Source organism: Nesoenas mayeri (genome assembly GCF_963082525.1).
Source record: "Nesoenas mayeri genome assembly, chromosome: 2".
Taxonomy (NCBI): Eukaryota; Metazoa; Chordata; class Aves; order Columbiformes; family Columbidae; genus Nesoenas; species Nesoenas mayeri.
This window is the reverse complement of record NC_137543.1, coordinates 2,420,521-2,443,022: the sequence shown is the minus strand read 5'-3', so window position 1 is coordinate 2,443,022 and position 22,502 is coordinate 2,420,521. Positions and strand designations below refer to the sequence as shown.

Below are 22,502 nucleotides of genomic sequence, written 5' to 3'. Positions count from 1 at the left end.
CACACAGGAAGCACCATGTACATCGACCCTGTGCGTGTCACCACCAGCCCCAAGAGACACATGGGGCACAGACCCCAGTCAGACCCACACTGGGCACCACTTGCCACCAGGCTCCTGCACGCAGGTGACATCGGGCAGGCGCTGGTGTCACTGTCACTCCTGCCCTTTGTCCGGTGCTCCCAGCACAACACTTGGCATTCGCTCAGCGTTGTCACCGTGTCGCTTGTGCCGGGACCTTGGACTCTGGCACACGCCGCCGGTTCCAAACGCCGCCTCCTCTTTCCCTGACCCTGGCTGCTAATGAGGCAAATCATCGTCAAAGTGGATAACGAGAGCAGCAAACTGAAAAGAGGGAGGAAATTCAGCCCCAAACTAGCGCGTCCTGAATGTTTCCTGCCGATTCATCCTATCTTTTTTTAATTGAGACTAAAATTCCAACCCAGAAATAGGTCGCCCAGGGAAGGGAAATATCCCCGAGTCTCACAACACGTCGCTCCGGAGAAAACGCACTTTCCAGAGAAAAACATCATCCGAGTTGCACTCTCAATCTTGATTTTTATTAGTTACAGTTTCCGAGGGGAGGACGGGATTCACTTCTAGATCTTGTTGAAAGCGGCGATGTCGACGCTTTGCACCTGGAATGGAACAAAAGCAACAGCTGGAGGTCACCGGGGTGTTCTCAGACATTCATGGCAAAGAAAACACATCAAGCGTTTCTTTACAACATGCACCAGTGATGCTTAAACAGTTTAAGCTTGGCCCAGGGCTCTTAGGCTGGCTCCTTGGCTTTAGACCTGCGCTAAGAGAACCTTTAAGCATCGTTATTTAGTATTTTTTGCAACATCAATCACAACGGGATGCTGCACTGTGAGAATTAGTGCACAAATCTTTGGACAGTCCAGCCTATGAGGAACATCGTTTTAAGAGTTTCTAGCAACGTCAAGATGATATTTCACGATTTAGTCTAAATATAAGCCAAAAAATTAGGCAAAGAAGACCCAATGAGATAGCGAGTTAAAAATGACCCCGTGGGTCAGGCAGGAATCACCCAGTTTGCTCTAAAACTCACATAATCTTCAAATTTGGTGATCTCCTCCTCCAGGATGTCCGTCCCGACCTTGTCGTCCTCAACCACGCACTGGATTTGGAGCTTCTTGATGCCGTAACCTACCGGGACCAGTTTGGAGGCTCCCCACACCAGCCCGTCCATGTGGATGGACCGCACGCACTCCTCCATCTTCGTCATGTCAGTCTCATCGTCCCACTGCAAAAAAACCCCACAAAATATGGATTTTCACAGACTCCCAGAATGTCAGGGATTGGAAGGGACCTGGAAAGCTCATCCAGTGAAATCCCCCCCGGAGCAGGAACACCCAGATGAGGTGACACAGGAAGGTGTCCAGGCGGGTTGGAATGTCTGCACAGAAGGAGACTCCACAACCCCCCTGGGCAGCCTGGGCCAGGCTCTGGCACCCTCATCCCCAACAAGTTGCTTCTCACATTTAAGTGGAACCTCTTGTGTTTCAGTTTGTACCCATTACCCCTTGTCCTGTCATTGGTTGTCACTGAGAAGAGCCTGGCTCCATCCTCCTGACACTGCCCCTTTATATATTTGGAAACATTAATAAGGTCACCCCTCAGTCTCCTCCAAGCTAAAGAGCCCCAGCTCCCTCAGCCTTTCCTCACACGGGAGATGCTCCACTCCCTGCAGCATCTTGGTGGCTGCACTGGACTCTCTGCAGCAGTTCCCTGTCCTGCTGGAACTGAGGGGCCACAACTGGACACAAGATTCCAGGTGTGGTCTCCCCAGGGCAGAGCAGAGGGGCAGGAGAACCTCTCTGACCTACTGACCACCCCCTTCTAACCCACCCCAGGTCCCATTGGCTTCCTGGCCACAAGGGCCCAGTGCTGGCTCATGGTCACCCTGCTGTCCCCAGGACCCCCAGCTCCCTTTCCCCTACGCTGCTCTCTAATAGGTCATTCCCCAACTTACACTGGAACCTGGGGTTGTTCCTGCCCAGATTCAAGACTCTACACTTTCCATTGTTATATTTCATTAAATTTCTCCCCGCCCAGCTCTCCAGCCTGTCCAGGTCTCTGATGGCAGCACAGCTTCCAGTGTCACCACTCCTCCCAGCTTGGTGTCACCAGCAAACTTGCTGACAGTCACTCTATTCCCTCGTCCAAATAACTGATGAATATATTGAATAATACCGGCCCCAGCACTGCCCCTGAGGCACTGCACTAGATCCAGGCCTCAACTGGACTCTGCCGCATTGACCACGACTCTCTGGCTTCTTCCCTTCAGCCAGTTCACAGTCACCTCACTCCCCGCTCATCCAGACCGCACTCCCTCAGTTCAGCTGTGAGGATGCTGTGGGACACTTTGTCAAATGCCTCACTCAAGTCAAGGGAGATCACGTCCACCCCTCTGCCATCATCCATCCATCTTGTTATGTCCTCATAAAAGTCGATGAGGTTGGTCAAGCATGACTTCCCTTTGGTGAAGCCATGTTGACCGCCCCTAATGACCCTCTTATCCCTGATATGCCTTCTAGAGATCACCGTTAGCCCCGAGAGGTGTCCGGCAACTTAACATTCAACAGTAAATCTCTCAGGTGATCGTTTCGATTCTACCTCTCTGCACTGCTTGGAAAACTCGCTTTAAAGCAGCTTTTATCAAGGATGTCTCTTGAAACAGGGCCAGAGTTTTTGATCTCCCACGACAATTTGATAATGACGGGTTTATTCCTGTCTTTAGGGCATTTATTATCTGTTTCTTCTTCAAAAAGAGCTAATTCTGGCCAGGGGAACCTCAGAAAACAGCAGTACGAACGCTACAGATCTCAGTTGCAATATCACCCCTTGTTTGGAAATCTGGAGGTTTTATTAGGTTGGTGCAAAAGGAATTGTGGTTTTCACACGGTTGAAATTTGCCGCTTGGTACTGGAGCACATTCTGAAATAAACGTGGTTAGAAGTTGACAACAACCAATTGAGACCAATCATCAAAGCTGATATTCTTAAAACTACATGAGGAGTTGCCGGAGAGGTCAACGTTGTCCAGAGCTCAACGTTGTCCAGAGCTCAACGTTGTCCAGAGCTCAACGTTGACCAGAGCTCAACGTTGACCAGAGCTCAGTGTTGTCGAGAGCTCAACGTTGACCAGAGCTCAGTGTTGTCGAGAGCTCAACGTTGACCAGAGCTCAACACCAACTGTTCTATGGTCGTTCAGCATTTGAAGCAAATTGGAAAGGTGAAAAAGCTTGAGAAGCAGGGGCCTCATGAGCTGAAAAATCAACCATCACTTTGAAGTGCCCTTGTCTTCTATTCTATGCAACACCACACCATTTCTTGAACAGATTGTGATGTGCGACAAAAAGTGGATGTTATACAACAATCAGCGAGACCAGTTCAGCGGTTGGACTGAGAAGAACCTCCAAAGCGCTTTCCAAAGCCAAACTTGCACTAAAAAAAAGGTCGCGGTCACTGTTTGGGGCTCTGGTGCTGCTCTGATCCACTTTCTGAATCCTAGAGAAATCATTCCATCTAAAGAAGCTCAGCAAATCGATGACATGCACCAAAAACTGCAACGCCCGCAGCCACTGATCAACAGAAAGGGCCCAATTCTTCTCCACGACAGCACCCGACCGCACGTCGCACAACCAGCGCTTCAAAAGCTGAACGAATTGGGCTACAAAGTTTTGCCTTGTCTGAGTCAACCGACTTCTTCGAGCATCTCGACAACTTTTGGCGGGGAAAATGTTTCCGCAAGCAGCAGGATGCAGAAAGCGCTTTCCAAGATGTCACAAAGGCACCCTGAGGTTAGTTTAAGGGACAACAGGGCCCAGAACAACTTTTATTAAACTGGTGAGGGTTTTAGCACTCCAAAGGTGACCTGAATATAGGTTCAGATATCAGTTGAGGAAAATTATTAAGGGGCAGCAACTAATACAACAGGAGGTCCACAGTGGGCATGCACGTGGCTTCACCAAAACAATGCCGGAGTCGTGCCTGAATCTGGGAAGAGTCCACACTTGCCTGAACACGGTGTGGGATTATTTTTAAAGGGATAAACGTACTCGTATTGAGTATGGAAAGTGTACACTCGCGATTCTGCGAGGGTAAATTTATAATACACTCGCAATCCTGTGAGGGGAAATACACGTGCAAATATGCATGGAATAATACATGTGCTTATATGGAAGCACGGGAGGAAAAAACATTCGTGATTGTGCAAGGAAATAATTTATACACGTGCTTGTATTGAGCATGGAAAGTATGTGTGCAAATGTGCATGGAAAGTAGATATACTCACAATCCTGAGAGGAGAAATTGTACTCACATATGTGGCGGCAAGGCAAGCGGAGCACCCATTCCATGGGGGGCGCTCTCAGCGGCAGCATCTTGCTCGTGCTCCGAGAGATCCGCAACAAAGGGCATAGTCTCGACAAGAATCCCATTTTATAGGCTGATCGGATCTGACTGTAGGCATTCCAGAAGCTTCTCTGCACCCCCACTCTGGCTGTGGGTGCCCCTGAAGCCTCCAAACATCCCCCACACTGGCTCAGTGGCGCCTCAGCACCCCCTTCTCCTAACGGCCCTGGCCAGGGTGCCATGGGGCCAAACAAAAGAAGCTGTTGGCCTCAAACAGCAGAGAGAGAGGGAGATGTGTCTATTCCTTCGACATCGAAGGACAGAGGGGGAGAGAAGTGGGGTTGCATTCTGCCACATAAGAGTTCATCGAATCCCGAAGATTTTCATGCTACAGGAACAAACAAACTTATTTCTCATCAGCAAAACCACGTTGATTGTAACGGTTCCTATTTTGATTAATAAAGACAGGTTTGAGCCTAGTTATAACGATTCAAAAGTCACATTCCGAAACTCCAATTCCTTTTGCACCAACCTAATATCTTCAGCGGGACGTGCAAGTGAGACGATTTACAGACGCACAGGAGCTCCCCCACCTCCGTTACTCACCGGTTTCACGTCCAGAAGGATGGAAGATTTGGCAATAAGACCCGGTTTCTTGGCCTTTTTCTCCGCGTACTGCCGCAGTCTCTCCTCTCGGACTTTGGCAGCCTCTTGGTCTTCCTCTTCATCGTCACTCCCAAAAAGGTCGATGTCATCATCATCATCTTCCTCTGCGGCAGGAGGCTCAACTTTTTTTGCCGGTGAAGCCGACGGAAGCTCCACTTTCTTGGAGGGAACGCTGAACGGTTCCACTTTCTTCATTGGGGTGACGTGCATGTGTGTTAAGGAAAAAGGAGAGAAGATTAACCTGAAGTTGCATCAGAACTCAAGAGAAGCTCAGGAACGGAAATCTGTGTTGCTCAAGACAGTGAACGTGGCCCATGCCGCGTGATTTGCACGAAAAATCAACTATTGGCCATCAAAATAGGACGTTCGACCCAACGGACCTTTGAACTGGCCCAGCAGAGCAAAAACCACCACATAGCCAAGAGTTGACCGTTCTAAAGGCTCAGGATATCTGGACCATAAGAGTCTGAGTAGGACAGAAGTTGGGAATCTTTCCCCACCACAAGGAGGAGCCTACACATTCTATGGGTTTCACTGCAGAGACCACCAGCACCACTGGTAGAACATCTTCCAACCTACAAAGACTGATCAAATTGGCGCCACACGTCCAGTTCCCTCAGTTTCCTCTTAAATTAAACAAAATACATTCCTAGCAAGGATATTGGCTAAAAAAAGTGTGATCAATCCTGCCTATCTGTTGTAACAAAGTGGTAATTTACCTGGTGTGTGCTAAGAAACAGCACTAAATGCTACTCAAGTGTGTAACTCTAAATTTCTGCACATTTGCACGAACTCTCGCTGGCTGAAATTGCTAATGGAGCTGCTTTGCTGGTCTTGGTAAGACATTCCTCTCTACACACACTTTTTGGGAAAATCATAGAACCATTTTGGTTGGAAAAGACCTTTATGATCATTGAGTTCAACCATAACCCACCCCTGGCACCACCCCGTGTCCCTGAGAACCTCATATCCATGTCTTTTCAGCCCATCCGGGGATGGTGACTCCAGCACTGCCCTGGGCAGCCTGTTCCAATGCCCAACAGCCCTTTGGGGAAGAAATTGTTCCCAAGATCCAACCTCAACCTCCCCTGGTGCAACTTGAGGCCGTTTCCTCTGCTCCCGGTGCTTGTTCTGGGGAGCAGAGCCCGACCCCCCTGGCTCCAAGCTCCTTTCAGGCAGTTCAGAGATCAGAAGGTCTCCCCTCAGCTCCTGTTCTCCAGCTGAACCCCCCAGGTCCCTCAGCCGCTCCCATCACACTTGTGCTCCAGACTCTTCTCCAGCTCCATTCCCTTCTCTGAACTTGCTCCAGCACCTCAAGGGCTTTCTTGGTGTGAGAGGCCCAAACTTGACCCCAGAATTTGAGGTTTGGCCTCATCAGTGCCCAGTCCAGGGGACGGTCACTGCCCTGGGCCTGCTGGCCACACTGGTGCTGATACAATGATGATGCGGCAGTTGCCACAACTGCTGGAAAACCTTCCACAAACTCATCCTGACTACGAGCATCTCTCCATCTTCAGCTAGCCAGGAGGTCCTGGAAACAATGTGGCGCTTTGTGACGGCAGACAAAACAACAACAGCACTTTGTCAAGGCTCACCTGGGTGGGAGGAACCGCTGCGGGTTGGTGGGAGGTAGATGACTTTTCCAGAGCATTCAGGCGGCTTTCCAACTTGAAGATGGCCATCTGAAGGTCTGCAACAACTATAAGGGAGGAAATAAATGAATAAAAAGAACCTTATCTTGCAGGCTCTGCATCCATTCAAATCAGGACCAATTTGCTTCTGCTCAATGTGGGCTTTAAAAACCACCAGTTGTCCCTGCAAAGATCTGATCGAGACCCTGGCATGTGCTCACCTGGCACCAAATCTGTCCAAGTTTTGCTTTCACGCCACAAGATCCTCCTACTTACCACTGCGAAGGTTTTGATTTTCTACCTCCAGGTGAGAAATTCGGGACAGGAGATCGTTTTGGTCGCCGGGAGGCCCAGGAGAGGTCGTATTCGCGCTCTGCAACAAGGAAAACGGAGGTGAAATCAATCTGTTCGCCAGCCGCCAAGCTCAGTGCTTCAGTAAAGCCTTAGGGGAAGAAAAAATATGAAAACTAATCTAAGAACAAAGACATTCTCTCTAAAGGTTTTATAAAAATAAGGTATTAGCTCTATAGAATGAAGGATGAAACGTATCTCGAGAAATTTCAGCTGGCACCAATGATCAAGTCATTAGAGTCTCAGATCAAAATGCTGCTAAACACATCAAAAAGGGGTGGCCGGTCCCCTCTTACAGCCAAACCGAGGCACAGAAGTGACCCAAAATCCCACAGCGAGTCCCAAAGCTGGACGGAGAACCTGGCATTGCGGTACTCCCACCTTCCCCAGCCTTTAATTTCTCTCAAAACACCTTAAATCCACTTTAAGACATTCTGAAGGAGCAATTGTAGCCATCGAGCTGCAAAAGTATTTGTTTTAACAGCAAAAAAGGGCTTTTGTTTTGTTTTGAAGGAGGCCCTTATCTATAAAATCAAATGAGAAAGAAAATAATGAGCCTTCACGCTTTAAGTGTCATTTAGAACTGAATACAACAGAGGAAATAATTTATAGTATTTTGAAGTGCACCCTATATGTAATTAGAATGTGGTTCTCAGTTGTTGACACACTTCTGAGATCTTTTCAGGTGGAAAGAGAGAAATACGGGGGTTAAGATGGGAAATATTTGGCACACAAAGCCTGGGAGATACCCAGACATGGGACACATGGAGGAGCACAAGCTGCTCCTGGGAGGAAGGTCAAAGACATTCTTCACCCCACCCAAAAAAAGGGGTCAAAAGCACCTCAAAAATTTATCTGACACAGCCTGTGGGTGCAGGCTCAGGAACGTGAGTGTAGATTTATAGTCTCCAAACACACATCAAGCTGGGAGACCTTGATGATCCATGTGGTCCCCCTTTTAACTCAGGACATTCTATGATTCTACGAGCGAAATTAAATTATCTGGATGAGCTACGACTGCGGGCCAAAGGCCAAACGCTTCTCGTGGTGAGGAAGGAGAACGTGGTGCATCTCTCCAAGGCAGGGATGTCCTTGCCCTACAACATCCTCTCAAATCACACAACCAGCTCCGTGTGTGTGCAGATTGACTTACAGTTGAGCGGCCCGACTGCTTCTTGTGACGGGCAGCAGAAGCTTCTTTACTACGAGGACCTGTCTTCTGCTGCAAAGGGGCAAAAAGGTTTGGAGGACATTTGGTTCAGAAGACAGAGAGGATTTCACTCATGCTGGAAGGCGCAGATCAAGTGCAGGAAGCCAAATCCACATGCAGGAGAAATCACTGTGCGACAAAAACCAGCCTCACAGCAACTATACACCAAATGAAGCCAGCACAGAAACATTTATCTGTGAGCTCTGCCACCTTCCTGTTAAACATCTTGTTACCAAGACTCTTAATCCAAGAGTAAAGACACAACACCTACAGAGAAGTGGGACAACGCGAATCTCATTGAGGTTCAACAAGGCCAAGCGCATGGGTTGGGGCAACCCCTGGTATCAATCCAGGCTGGGGATGGATGGATGGATGGAGAGCAGCCCTGTGGAGAAGGACCTGAGGGTTCTGGTGGATGAAAGATTGGACATGACCCAGCAACATGCGCTCACAGCCCAGAAAATCAATCGTGTCCTGGGCTGCACCCAGAGCAGCGTGAGCAGCAGGTGGAGAGGGGATCCTGCCCCTGTGCCCCCATGTCCTGAGCCCCCTGAGCTCTGCGTCTGGTCCCAGCACCAGCCAGACATGGAGCTGTTGGAGTGGGACAGAGGAGGGACACAGGAATGGGCCGAGGGCTGAACAGCTCTGGGGAGAAAGGCTGAGACAGTTCGGGGTTCAGCCTGGGGAGACCTTAGTGCGGCCTTTCAATAATTAAAAGGGGCTGACAAGAAAGATGGGGACAGACATTTGAGCAGGACCTGGTGTGATAGAACAAGGAGTGATGATTTTAAACTAAAAGAGGGAAGATTCAGGCCAGATATAAGGAGCAAATGTGTTACAATGCTGGCCCAGGTTGGCCAGAGAGGTGGTGGATGAACCATCCCTGGAGACATCCCAGGCCAGGCTGGACGGGGCTCTGAGCAACCTGAGCTGGTGAAGATGTCCCTGCTCATGGCAGGGGTGGCACTGGATGACCTTCAAATGTCCCTTCCAACCTAAACTATTCCATGATTCTATAATAAAGCAACACATACCGGTCTGCACTGACAACATGATGAGACTCCCATGGGTTTCCATGCTCACACACACACTGCAAGCCACGGTGGGCTCATCCCAGAGGGCTAGGCCTAGCTTTGTACTCCAAGGACCAAATTAAACCTCAGATCAACTTATTGCCTGACCCCTTCCTGCTCCAGTTACACCACCAGGGCCAAAGTCTAAGTTAGCTCAGCGAAAAGTGAATTCTGGCAGTGGCCACATCCATCCCCACCAATTGAAACAACACTTTCGGTTCTGAGTCGTGATCAAACTCAGGAGCTGTGTCACCTGCAAAGAGACCCAATGAGACTCAGTCTGAAGCCCTTAGTCCTGTTTCCAAGCCAAACACTGAAGCATTTCTGCTGGTTTTCCCCAACCAATCAGCTCTCCTGGGCACAACCGTGGATGTTTAAGACAGTATAAGAATATTTGATGCTGCAGATCAGCCTGGTTTTAAACCCCGGCTCCCAGGTTTAGTGGATTTGCCACAGAAACCAGCTGTGCCTCCACATTTCTCTGCCCTGTTTGTAACAGCCCCCCAAAGATGAGAACTTTAAATTGAAGCAGCACCTTTATGCTTGTCAGCACAGAATAGGTTCCCCCCCAAAAAGTCATCTACAGCTTGGCATGATGCCTCCAGTTTAAGAACAACCTGCCAGCCTTGTGTGGTTGTGGCATTTGGGAAGTTTGAGGAGAAAATCATGGTCATTTTCCTCAAAAAAAAGGCTGTAGCGACAGCTTGCAAGAGTGAGATGAGAGGATTTTTAAACCTTCTGCTCTGCTCCAAGCTGTTCTCAACAGGAAGAATGTAAATGAAATGTAAATTTCGAGCACCAAATCCTTTTATGTTCACTCTTTGCTGGTTTTACATCAATACTGCGGATGAGACGATGTTAAGGTTGTAAATTCCAATAATGAAGCCCAAAGAGCCGGAATTCTCAGTGGGGTATTTAAATACATGTCTGTGCATTGGTGTGTGGGGATACGGGCAGCACAGATATTGCAGCGACCTCCGGGATTTCTCACCTGTCTCTGCCAAAATGGCAAATTTCATTAACAACCTGGGTGCACTGAGAGCTTAAAAAGCCACCAAATTCAGTATCGTGCACGTGGATGAAGAGATTCAGCGTATTACATACGCTAAACTAATCCTAAACCAGCATTCGCGTGCTCCTCCGTGCTGTATTTTCCTGTTTAAAAAGGGAGGTTTAAAGCATGAAGGGCGCAGCAAAGCATTTAAATCAACAACCCCAGGGTAGAATGAGCCTGAGCAAGAAGAGGCTCAAGTGAAATACGAGATTAAGGGTCATCACAAACCGGACCAGCCGCCCCCTTTGGGATCCTGGAAACTGTGTAAAACCTGGTCTAAGCTATAGTTTTTGTGCTGAATACGCTGAGCGCAACCTACTTCAAAATAGAAACACTCAGCAAGCCTGGAACTGCACCAAGGACCGCATATACATCTAATTATCCAAACTAATTAAAACTCTGGGACTTTCTTGCTTATGAAGGGTAGAAAACAGAGTTTAGCCTCAGTTTCAATGTCTGACCATTGCTATAGTTTGAGCCTCTAAAACATACTTTAAAAACCAGAGGTAATACCTTCCTGTGCGATCTGCTCTAGGTGTACATGGTTTAGCAGGTAGGTTGGACTAGATGATCTCCAGAGGTCCCTTCCAACCCCAACCATTCTGTGATTCTGACTGAGGAAGAAAAACTTAGCACAAGTTCTTTTTGGATAAAGCTACGAGTGCTCTGTGAGCTCCCTGATACACCAAGGGAAGAGATTTTGATCTCTATTTGTCCAGATTTCTACAAATAAATGTGTCTGGACAACTAGAGGTTCCCCATTGATTTCTGCATGACACAAAGCGGCAAGGCAGAGACCCCTCAATGTGGTCCAGGACTTGTCCCTCTTTTGCAATCACTTTCCCCCCCAGACTTTCCTCTATTCTGGGAGCTATAAAAAGCTCAACTAAAACAGCACAGGTAGGGAATACCAGCTCGGTATTCCAGTCTCATTTAAGGGGTCCTACCAGTCTCATTTAGGGGTTCCTATCAGTCTTACCGAAGGGAATATCAGCTCGGCCTTCCCAAGGGAACACCAGCACCCTGAGGACGCTCACTCTGAACCAGCCATCAGAGGACGCTGCGCTCCTGACCTCAGCATCCTCACCGTGGAACACTGAGGCCACACATCATTGTACAAGTCCTGTCATCCACACTGTGGGGCCGTAATAGACTGGATCCCTCACTCCTTTCTTCCTTTCTCTCCTTTATTCTATACCCACATTTCTTTGTCTCTTCTTCCGTGTATATATCACTCTCTTTCTCTCTCCCTTATACCTTAGTTTTCCTTCCCTCTCTACCACCCTCTTTCTCCCTTATACCTTAGTTTTCCTTCCCTCTCTACCACCCTCTTTCTCCCTTATACCTTAGTTTTCCTTCCCTCTCTACCACTCTCTTTCTCCCTTATACCTTAGTTTTCCTTCCCTCTCTACCACTCTCTTTCTCCCTTATACCTTAGTTTTCCTTCCCTCTCTACCACTCTCTCCCTTTCCCTTTTGAACATATAAGGATACCACCATCTTTAAGCGCTGCCGATTTCTGGTTCAATTTCATATTATAGCTACTGATGGTTGCCAATATATCACTCGTAGTAGGATTTTTGCTGTTAATGTGTTGATAAGTTCTGTTATACTTTTGCCAAGTCACCATTCGCTGTAACCAATATACCAACAAACACTTTCAGTACAACTCACAATTGAATTGGACCCCGGAGGTGATTTCTGTCATTCACTTCATATAACCACGCAGAATTAACCCAGACTTAACTCACGCCTGGTCTCATCTGTTGAGTCAGGGCGCATGTTGCATCCAGAGTTAACTCATCCCTCATCCCATCTGTTGGGATGGGACAGCTACAGGTGTGACGTGCAGGTTTTTCCAGTCTCGAGCTCATAAATCACTCAGCTTCAACCAAAATTAAATCTATTTTCAATATGCAAAGATACAACACCCTTCTGTCTGCGGTATCGCACATGTTAACACCTTTATACCCAGGGAAGCGTTAGCGATTGAGCTGGTGTGGACTGGAAAAATGCTTCAAAGCAGAGATGACCATGCAAAGCGGGATGAAAGGTATGTGCAAACAAATGTTTCCAGCATCAGAGCTCAGTATCCTCCTTCAGGAGGTACAAACCATTGCCTCAAACTCTTCTAAACGCTCATTCATATATTTGAGAACATTATCCAGCTGAAAATCAGCCTTGACTGAATTTCCCAGCATCTTCCAAGAGCCAATTTTTCACTCGCGACATCTTTAGACTCCTGACAATAATGTTCAGGTGGAAGGGAAGACTAAATCCTGACTATAAAAAACACACTTCGCTATTATTCTGCACATCACAGAGCATCAATTCAGCTTTCTGAAACACAGAATCACAGAATGAATCCCAGAATGTCAGGGGTTGGAAGGGCCCTGGAAAGCTCATCCAGTGAAATCCCCCCATGGAGCAGGAACACCCAGATGAGGTGACACAGGAAGGTGTCCAGGCGGGTTGGAATGTCTGCACAGAAGGAGACTCCACAACCCCCCTGGGCAGCCTGGGCCAGGCTCTGCCACCCTCACCCCAACAAGTTGCTTCTCCTCTTCCAGTGGAACCTCCTGTGTTCCAGTTTGCACCCATTGCCCCTTGTCCTGTCCCTGGTTGTCACCAAGAAGAGCCTGGCTCCATCCTCCTGACACTGCCCCTTTCCATATTGATCCCCAGGAATGAGTCCCCCCTCAGTGTCCTCTTGTCCAACTCCAGAGCCCCAGCTCCCTCAGCCTTTCCTCACACAGGAGATGCTCCACTCCCTCCAGCATCTTTGTTGCCCTGCGCTGGACTCTCTCCAGCAGTTCCCTGTTCTGCTGGAACTGAGGGGCCACAACTGCACACAAGATTCCAGGTGTGGTCTCCCCAGGGCAGAGCAGAGGGGCAGGAGAACCTCTCTGACCTACTGACCACCCCCTTCTAACCCACCCCAGGTCCCATTGGCTTCCTGGCCACAAGAGCTCAGTGCTGGCTCATGGTCACCCTGCTGTCCCCAGGACCCCCAGGTCCCTTTCCCCTACACTGCTCTCTAATAGATCATTCCCCAACTTATACTGGAACATAAAAATGGAATTTCAAGCATGTTCTGAAGTCAAACCTGCTTCACGCCACGACTGCCTGAGGTCAACGACGATCCTTCAGAAACACAAGCTACAAAATCTGACTTTTCAGACTCGTTTCTCCACCGCTCAGCCTTTTTTAACACAGAGCGTTGTTTACGGCTTCAGGTTCCGGGGCAGAAACGTGACAACGTGTGGAAAAGCTGAAAAGATCAACTCTCCGGGGTATCATGTGAAGCACCACCAGTAAAATGGGATTTTAAAACAATAAGAAAGTCACTGTCGCTCTGCTTAATCAAGCAACTACACTCTTGGAGAGCAGAACAGCAGCTATACATTAAATATACCCCTGACAGTTTTGGGTACACAATGCTTTTTCCTATTTTTGGTTTCGTTTTAATATTACTAAGATATCTCAACTTTCCATTGACTTCCATGCTGTATTTGGGACCAGCAAATCCAACCAAAGCAAAACGAATCCTTTAATTAAACACTCGGCTCCTTTCTGTGTTAAGGAGGAATATGAAAGGCTCAATTTGCTGTTATTCAACTGATCTAGAGGGAAAATGAGGGTGTTAAATACCCCAGAGAGGGAGTTATGAGGCCAAATCTATATAAAGGATGGAAGATATTGCAGGTATATAATAGTCCCACCGCCAAGGTACGAAATTAAGACACAAGGGCTGTATTCTGGGAATTTTCTTGACCTATAAACCAAATCCACTTATTAATTTAAGATCTCAGCTTCCTCTTTAAAAATCATAAGAGTTTTTAGAGTGCTGGCTGTGCATATCAGCACAAAAACATCTCCAGAAATGATGTTCCTGAGCTTTTAAAGATGGTCCAGACTTACAGGTAGTAGCCAAGCTGAATTTCCTACATGCAGCAGATGCAAACCACCATTTTTTTGCACATACCCTGCCTGAAATTGAAACGAGAAGCAGCTCAATGTATCCCATGAGATGCACACACTCAGTGCTTTGCTACCCAGCGAGGTTATTTTAACAATAACTTGTTAGATAAGACGCGGGGGAACGTTCCAGCAGGATAAAAACAAATCAAAGAAACGCACAGTCGAAGGATTTTTAACCCAAATCCAGTTAGTTTTAAGAAGTTTAGCAAGCGGGTAAGCGGCATGCAACTCTCTGGTAGTGATGGGATGGAGCTACGCTGGTTGTACACGGCGCCGCGCGCCTTCGTTTTCTCCTCTGGCTTAATAAAAAATCAGAAGGCACAGAATCTATGGGTGGTTGGGGTGGAATTGTGTGAGATGCGCCACAGCTAAAAATGGTTGCGGGTAACCAGCTGGTGAGAGAGCTCAGGTACTCACTCCGGCCAGCGATTTCTGGATATTCTCCCTGGCTCTGGCAATGTCGCGGAGGATGGTGCTGGCTCCGTTCTCCTGCAAACAGCGCAGAAAGAACCAAGTTTTGTTTGTTTTTGAAATAGTTAACACGGGAAAACTGGGAAGTTCAAAAGAGGGTAAGAATGGGGAGGGTTCCTTCTAATGATTCAGCAAAATTAGCTGCCAGGAGGATTGGATTTAAATCAAGCAGCAGCGACCGCAATCCCTGGTCACATCGGGCCACGTGTCCAGAAGATCATCCAGTCAAGAGCTTTTAAACTCTCTATTATTACCCTCAACAGCTGCCAGTAAAGCAGAGGGTTGGAGTGGCTTTGAGATCTATCGTTAGGCAGCTCTTTGTCGTATTAAGCGTCACCATTTTCAGGCAAGAACTGAGCCCTAACTCAAGTCTTTTATTCGGAGAGGTACAACATGGAGTGCAGCAGCACAAGCGTTTTTTGCCCCCCCTCATGTCTTAGTCTGGATTTAAAGATTCCCTTCCCAGGGCACAAATTCAAGCTTCCATGATCCATTGACTCCTTGTCTCTCCCAGGCTGCAACCCCACGAGCAAGATCTGAGCCACAAAACTGCCCCTAAGCCCAAAAATCCTGCGTCAAATAGACCAGAGATGAGCAACAGCTTGGACACATGAGTCTCCACGTGCCCAGGTATGTGTGGATATCACTACCAGGTTGCAGGAAGGTTTTAAGGAGCACGGATCTATTTTTCTTAGCCGAAAAGCAGCTGATAAGCTCACCCGGAGCCCTCACACCACCTCTCAAAGGCAGAAATTCACTGAAAGCTCCTTTCGTGGCATGAAATACTTTGTTTTTCTAAGAGCACTGCAGAGATCGGCGCTTTAAAACCGACTTCAAGCGCTTATCTAAAGCTTTGGATATTTATTTATGCCCGTAGCCCGGGTGCTTTGCCACCTCTAGTCAAGATTTGCAGGAGGAAGAGAGAGAAAACGTGCCCAGAAATTAATACTTAAGCAAAAAGCTTCCCCTTAAACCCTTGCAAGACAGGCATATAAAACTCTAAGCTGCTTTCTACACACCCAACTAAGTGCATAAGCAGTTAACAGCTCTTTACGTAGCAGGAAGAGGTTACGATAGCTCTGTACTTTTAAACAATCGTAATTTTGGGGTGATATTTAAGCTTGAGCTACTTCAGCTCAGGTTTGCGCGCAAAGAGAGGAACATAATTCCTGGGCTCTTTGGAGCCGTAGGGCTGCTCTTTAAACACCAAACAGCTCGTTTATATCAAATCAAACCCTGGGTAACTGTTCCCAAACAGCTTCTTCCCTGGTTGAATTGGGAAAAGGTCAATTCTTCAAGCAGCTCTTGGGGCTTCAGGGCTCAAATTGTGCCTCTAAATCACAGGAAATATTTGTGCAGCAGCCTCAAAAAAATAACTATATATATATATGTATATATAGCATATAACCGGTCCTCTTGTTACAAGGGTGTGTGAACTCCCAGTACATTGGTCGTATGGAAAAAAATCCCTCGTAGTCTACAAAAAACGTCTTTTCTAAAGGCACGATGGCTCATAACTGGGGGTGGAGCTGCAGACAAGACTCACACATGGAAACGGCAGCAACCAGAGCGCGAATAACCCAAAAGTGAACGCGCATCGTGTCCTTTCACCTGCTCTGTACTAGTTTTTAAAGCTCCAGCCCTCTGCTAAACCCTTGAGAACCAGTGTTACCTGCTGCTGCGAGGAGCCCCCGACGGGCCCGTTCATCTGCTCGTAGTATCTTCGCTCGGCATCGTCATACTTGTATTTGTCAAACCAGATCTTTTCGGACAAAAAGTGGTCGACTGCCATTTTTCTGCAGAAAAGGGAAAAAAGATAAAGCCAAATGAGTTTCTAGAAGCACTTAAGGCTGGTAGCTGGGAACTGGCTTGTCAGAAAAGTGGGTTTTGCTGTGCTCGTAGGTCTCCGCTTGGCGGTTTTCCCTCCGGTGGAAAGGTTTAAGTAAACAGGATCGTATTAAGAAAGCAGGACAGTCTATAATCACCCGCCTGACTGTGTGGCCTGACCAGTATTTAGTGACAAAGCAAGTGGGGACGGAATAAATCAGCTCATTTGTACCTTTTTCCACGAGCTTTCAGAGCAGGATTTTGTAGATCATGGGAATCACTGAATGAATCCAATGAGCAGGGACATCTTAACCCAGCTCAGGTTGCTCGGAGCCTCGTCCAACCCAACCCTGAATATCTCCAAGGATGGGGCATCCACCACCTCTCTGGGCAACCTGGGCCAGTGTTTCACCACCCTCAGCATCACAAATTTCCTCCTCACGTCTAAAATCCGCTGCTAAGAAAGATTCCTTGTCTATACAAATCAAAAAGGGAACCATCCTTCTAATTTTTAAGGCTCCTGGTCACGGTGAAACGAAAAACCGAAGGATATGCAGCTCCACATGGCAACGTGACCGTCACCTCTTGACACTACAGCTCATGAATTTAAACGCGTTTCAGTCTTTCTTGAACGCCATTTGGCCAAATTGACACTAACTGTTGGGTATCTTAGGCTTTACGTCTCAACCTGGTCATCGAATCCTCCTGCAAAGGAAAAACCCGAAACAATAGACCACCCAACACCAACCAGCCTCCATGAATCCATATATTCAATTTACAACTGGCCTTTTGGAAGCTGCTGCATCTGTTTAGAAATTAAAACCATCCACAACGCAACACCGTCACTGCAGGAGAAACAGCGTAAAATATCCTCACACCGGTGTCAAATGGTGTTAAATTGTTTTTCTTCATGCAGCAGCTTCCAAAGGTTGTTTAATTTCTTAATTTCAAGGCAAACGATGGAGCTCTTGCAACGCTATGAAGATGTTCCCTTATTTCAAGCCAAGGGATGGTGACATTGATTTGAGGCGGTGATAATGGGGACGAAATATCACAATGAAACCACAACGCTACCAGGTTCTACCACACAACAGTTAATAGAAACCCCCAAAGCGTTTTCTAAAAATAACGCAGTAAAACATTTCCACAGATGCCAAGAGATGAGTCTTTTATAAAACCAAAAGAAACCAGAGGCCACCACAACGTGCAGGTTCTCAACAACGAAGCCCATCCCACCGCTCAACCCTCCAAGAGCTGCCAACCAGGATTATCAACGGAGAATCCCAATTCCAGCCAAATTTCCACCGCGTATTTGACAAAGACACATGAACTTTCTTGGGGAAAGGTAAAAGGCACCACCAAATTCTTTCCAACTAAAGATAATCAGCCCAAATCAGACACTGTGTGCTCTAAACCTTCTCCGTAACTCCCTGTTATCATTAGACATAAAGATCTTAAAACTCTCCAACAAATCCTAAGAAACTCTAAGATCAAAAGTGTCAGAAATAGGGACCGATGCTACAAGAGCCTTTGTAATTTTTTGTCCTCAACATCGGTCACTGCAAAATAACATTTAAACACCAGCCTTGGGACAGGCTCCCAGACTTTAGTGTTGAGCCGGTCATATATAAAAGCACATTTTTAAATATAAAAAGCACAGAATCACACAGGACTTCAAAAGAAGCCTCTAAATGTTTGTCTGTGAACTGATTTATAACGACAAAGGTCACGTATGATTTGAGAATGAACTTTCCCCGCCCAGCTACACACACCCACATCGAACGAGCTGTAATCCAGCAAGTCCTGAGCCTAAAATTGTATTTCACCATCATCCCCAAGTTTTCTTCGAGCTGGATGCTCAGATGTGGTCACGTCGGAACTCGATGACCAACCCACCCGCTCTGCAGAACTGGGGATGACGCTTCTCTGAAGGACCCTGCGGCATTTTAACAGAAATACACAGCAAAATCACCATTTAAAAACCTCTTAAAATCCAACACAGCACCCTCTGCCTCTTTCAACTTTCAACGTCTCGCTTTTGTTTTGCTTTGCACAGCCCCAGGCTCCCAACCACATAAAGACAGGGCCAAACCTCAGCTCACTTACCAGTCCTAACTTTAAATGCTTAACTATTTTTCACCACTAGCATTTATCAGGAGAAAGGGGGGTTCCTAAAGGTGTTTCCCCCCCATTATCCTGCCCACAAACAGGCTCAGCATCTCCCTATGCTCTCTCCAAAGGACGCTCGTCTTCCGCACATGCAAATTCTTCCAGCTCAATCCCGACCCGGCCGCGTCGCACACGCGTTACCCCAAAAAATAAACTCCTCCTACTTCGTTTCTGGTGCAGAAGAATCAGCAGCTGGTCGGGAGGGTTTTATTACTGTGGATTCCTCCACCTCCATACTCTCTCCCGCTCTCGCCGTCTTCAGAGCCTCAGCTGCGTAGTATCGCGACTCGGCCCTGTCGTACATCAGTTTATTAAGCCACACGGTTTCGCTGCCCTCATGCAGAAAAAAGGTGGTAGGCGGAGGTTGCTCAGCGTCGTTAGGAAATAAAGAGGTGGCGGCCGCATCCACGTGTTCGTCGGCCGTTTCTTTTCCAACACTGAGGTTCTCCTTGTCTTCGTTCTTTGATGCTTCAGGGCCGGCGCGTTGCTGCTGGGTGGTTGTACCCGAGGGGTGACCGTCAAACATGTTCTCATAGAAACTCTTCTCAGCATCGTCATAAAGAGGTTTCTCCAACCAAACCTCTGACACGAGAGCCTGAAAGGTGGAAACCTGCGGCTTACCGTTTACCGTAGGGTGTACAGAGCCGGGCAAACCAGGAACGGAGGAAGAAGAATCGTCGCCGATGTCTCTCGGCGTAGCAGGAGTGGGAAGGGCCGTCACGTAGCCCTCATCCGGCGTCCTCAGCGCGACACCGCCGGCGTTCGGCCACATGGACGGGATGCTGAGGGCATTCGGGGGAACGAAGAAGTGTGTTTTTTCAAGGAACATCTCCTCAGCTTTATCAAAGTCCAACTTGTTGACCCAGACGTCCTGAATGACGTGGTGACAGGCGGACAGGCTCCCATGGGAGCAGGACGGCACCGCTGGAAAGATCCTCAGCTGAGGAACGTCTTGAAGAGCTTTCAACCCGTCCGCTAATGGCAACTCCTGAGCCATCAGCGCATCCTTGGGCACCTCCTGGTGCTGCAAATCCACTAATTTCTGCCTGTAGACGCTCTCGGCGCGATCGTAAAGCGGTTTTTCAAACCACACGTTGTCGGCGGATAAACCGGCCAGAATTAAGTCCAACTTGGCGGCGCTTTTGGGTTTTGGGGAACGTTTCCGTTTCCTTTGCTTCTTGCCGTTCTTGGCTTTCTTCGAGTCCCCCTTGAATTCGCTTTCGACAGAGTCGTCATTGGAGACGCCGTTGACGGCGTCGACCTCCTGGGGCTCCTCGGCGGCCGCCGTCGCTTCCTTTTCGTGCCGCGGTCGCTCCGCTTCGTCGTATTTATCCTGGTCTAACCAAACCTTTTCTACCGGGCAGGGAGGTTTCCTCGTCCTCATCCTCCAAAAAGCGGCAGCATTAATTAAAAGATAAGCACAACAATGTAGTGGTGGCAAAACTCAACAAAACAAGGGCATGCAGCAGGTTTGAGCGGTTTCTTAACGCCAGAGCATCAAAAGCCGCCGCATCGCTATTATTTGCGCTCAGTTCCGTTTTGGCGTGGGTAGAAATTTGGATTTAAAGGAATTAAACTGCCTAAATAAGTCCAAAATAAGCTCCCTCCTCAAATACATCTCACAAGAATTCTGTGCGTTGCTATTTAAACATAAACACTTTAAAATGTGCTTTAAGACAACCGGTAGGGAGAAAAAACCCAACGAGGTTTTGCTCAATTACCTGGTAATGTATAAAATATTCTTCTTATTTTAAATTAGTCTGATTAGTCGTTAATTACTTGTTTTGGGAAGACGGGCTACAGATGCCCCAATTTTTGAGTAGTTTTAGAGGTCATCGCTTTGTGTTTTGCTACTAAATGGCCAGCAGGGGGAGCTGAAAAATTACACGTCTATTTTAGTTTAAAACCCCAATAAGTGACAATTTATAATTGACCAAGAGGTGGAAAATATTATAGAATATAATTATAAATAAAATAAAATTATAAATAAATAATTTCTTTAAAAAATCCTCTATAGAAATGAAAAGCATCACATCTGCTTCGTGCTTTGGGTTTTACAACAGAGAGCAAGAAATAAAGCAGCTCTTAGGGGATGATGTTATTGGAAATGGTGTAGAAAATGCCTTTAGAAATATGGAATTTAACGTACTGTTCGAGTATTGAATGAGTAGGGAATGAACCGGCTGCAAAACACTTTGTGGTCTTTTTTTAAAGAATACATTTTAATTTTAAAATTTTAATTTAATTTTAAAATTTTCAATTTACATGTTAATTTCTAAGTTTAAAATTGAAATGTTGGAATGTATTTTCTTTTGAAATTTAATTTTCAAAATTTCTTTTTAAGTGTTAAAATTTTTATTTCAATTTTACCTTTTCTTTTTAAAATTTTAATTTCAATTTTAATTTTTTCCTCTTTAAAAATTTTAATTTGCTTTTAAATTTCTTTTTCATATTTAGAATTTTAATTTCAATTTTAAATTCGTAATTTTTAGAATTTTAATTTCAATTTTAAAATCTTTTTATTTTTTAAATTTTAATTTCAGTTTTTAAATTCTTTTGAATTTTTAAAATTTTAATTTCAGTTTTTAAATTCTTTTGAATTTTTAAAATTTTAATTTCAGTTTTTAAATTCTTTTGAATTTTTAAAATTTTAATTTCAATTTTTAAATTTCTCTTTTTAATTTTAAAACTTCAATTTTAAAATATTTCCCTTTAAAATTTAAAGTTTAAATTTTAAAATGTCTTTAAAGTTTAAATTTTAATTTCAAGGTTAAATTTTCTTTTTCAGTTTTAAAACTTACATTTGTTTTAAAATTTAAATGTAAATTTTGAATTTTGTTTTATTTTTTTAAAATTTAAACGTTAACATTTCTTTTTAAGTTTTAAAATCTTTTCAATTTTAAAATTACTTTTCATTTTTAAATTTTAATTTCAATTTTATAATTTAAATTTTAGTTTTAATTTTTAAAATTTAGATTTTAAAACTTTTAATGTAAATTTCAATTTGAAATTTAAAATGTTTCAAATATGACATTAACTACCTGTGAGGCAGCTCTACCCACAGACAATATAAAGCTTTAGTTACCTTATATGTTCACTTATATTCATTAATTATTATGTAATAATGCACTGTGGAATTGTCATAATAAGGGACAGGAGTTGGACTCAGTCCTTGTGGGTCCCTCCCAACTCAGGACATTCCATAATTCATTTTAAATACTATATTTTAATTATAAAAATATCAACATTGCAACTTATTTTGAAGCTTCTTCTTTCACTTCACCCTTTTTTCTTGTATTTTACACCAGTTACGAAGCAACAAAGTAATTCTTACTACAGACAAGGAGAGATACAGGATTAGAAACACGAACAAGCTCAGGTGGCGGATAAATAATTTTAGATATTTTTATATTAAGCAGCATCCCCCTTAAAAAATACATAGGAAGCATCAATTTAAATTGAATTTTTGGAGGGTAATTATCATAAATGACGCAAAATGCACAATTAAAACTGCATAAGCAAGAGAATAGGGAGCTGGCTGAGGTCATTGCTGGACCACTCTCCATCATCTTTGCCAAGTCTTGGGGAACATGAGGGGTACCTGAGGACCGGAGGAAAGCAAATGTCACTCCAGTCTTCAAAACGGGCAAGAAGGAGGACCCGGGTACCTGTAGACCCATCAGCCTCACCTCCA

General features: G+C 45.8%; 1 protein-coding gene across 3 annotated transcripts; it reads right to left on the bottom strand.

Annotated features, from left to right (window-relative positions):
- Window positions 1-535: 535 nt before the first annotated feature.
- EEF1D (eukaryotic translation elongation factor 1 delta) lies at window positions 536-20,207 on the bottom strand. Of its 3 annotated transcripts, XM_080339728.1 has the most exons (9): window positions 18,973-20,207; window positions 16,485-16,608; window positions 14,759-14,830; window positions 8,178-8,246; window positions 6,950-7,046; window positions 6,638-6,741; window positions 4,983-5,231; window positions 1,070-1,264; window positions 536-635 (listed from the first exon to the last, which is right to left on the bottom strand). In XM_080339728.1, the coding sequence occupies exons 1-9, from the start codon at window positions 20,190-20,192 to the stop codon at window positions 597-599; spliced, it is 2,169 nt and encodes a 722-aa protein (XP_080195854.1). In that variant the 5' UTR covers window positions 20,193-20,207; the 3' UTR covers window positions 536-596. The 3 variants fall into 3 exon arrangements, with proteins under 3 accessions (XP_080195854.1, XP_080195855.1, XP_080195856.1); XM_080339729.1 differs by lacking the exon at window positions 8,178-8,246; XM_080339730.1 differs by lacking the exons at window positions 8,178-8,246; window positions 14,759-14,830.
- Window positions 20,208-22,502: the final 2,295 nt, after the last annotated feature.

Coding starts and splice junctions, on each gene's coding strand:
- EEF1D (XM_080339728.1), bottom strand. CDS start 20,192: ATGAGGACGAGGAAACCTCCCTGCCCGGTAGAAAAGGTTTGGTTAGAC. Junction 16,609..18,972: donor TCTTCTGCACCAGAAACGAA/GTAGGAGGAGTT, acceptor CCTTTTCTGCAG/AAAAATGGCAGTCGACCACT. Junction 1,265..4,982: donor TCCTTCTGGACGTGAAACCG/GTGAGTAACGGA, acceptor GTTTTTTTGCAG/TGGGACGATGAGACTGACAT.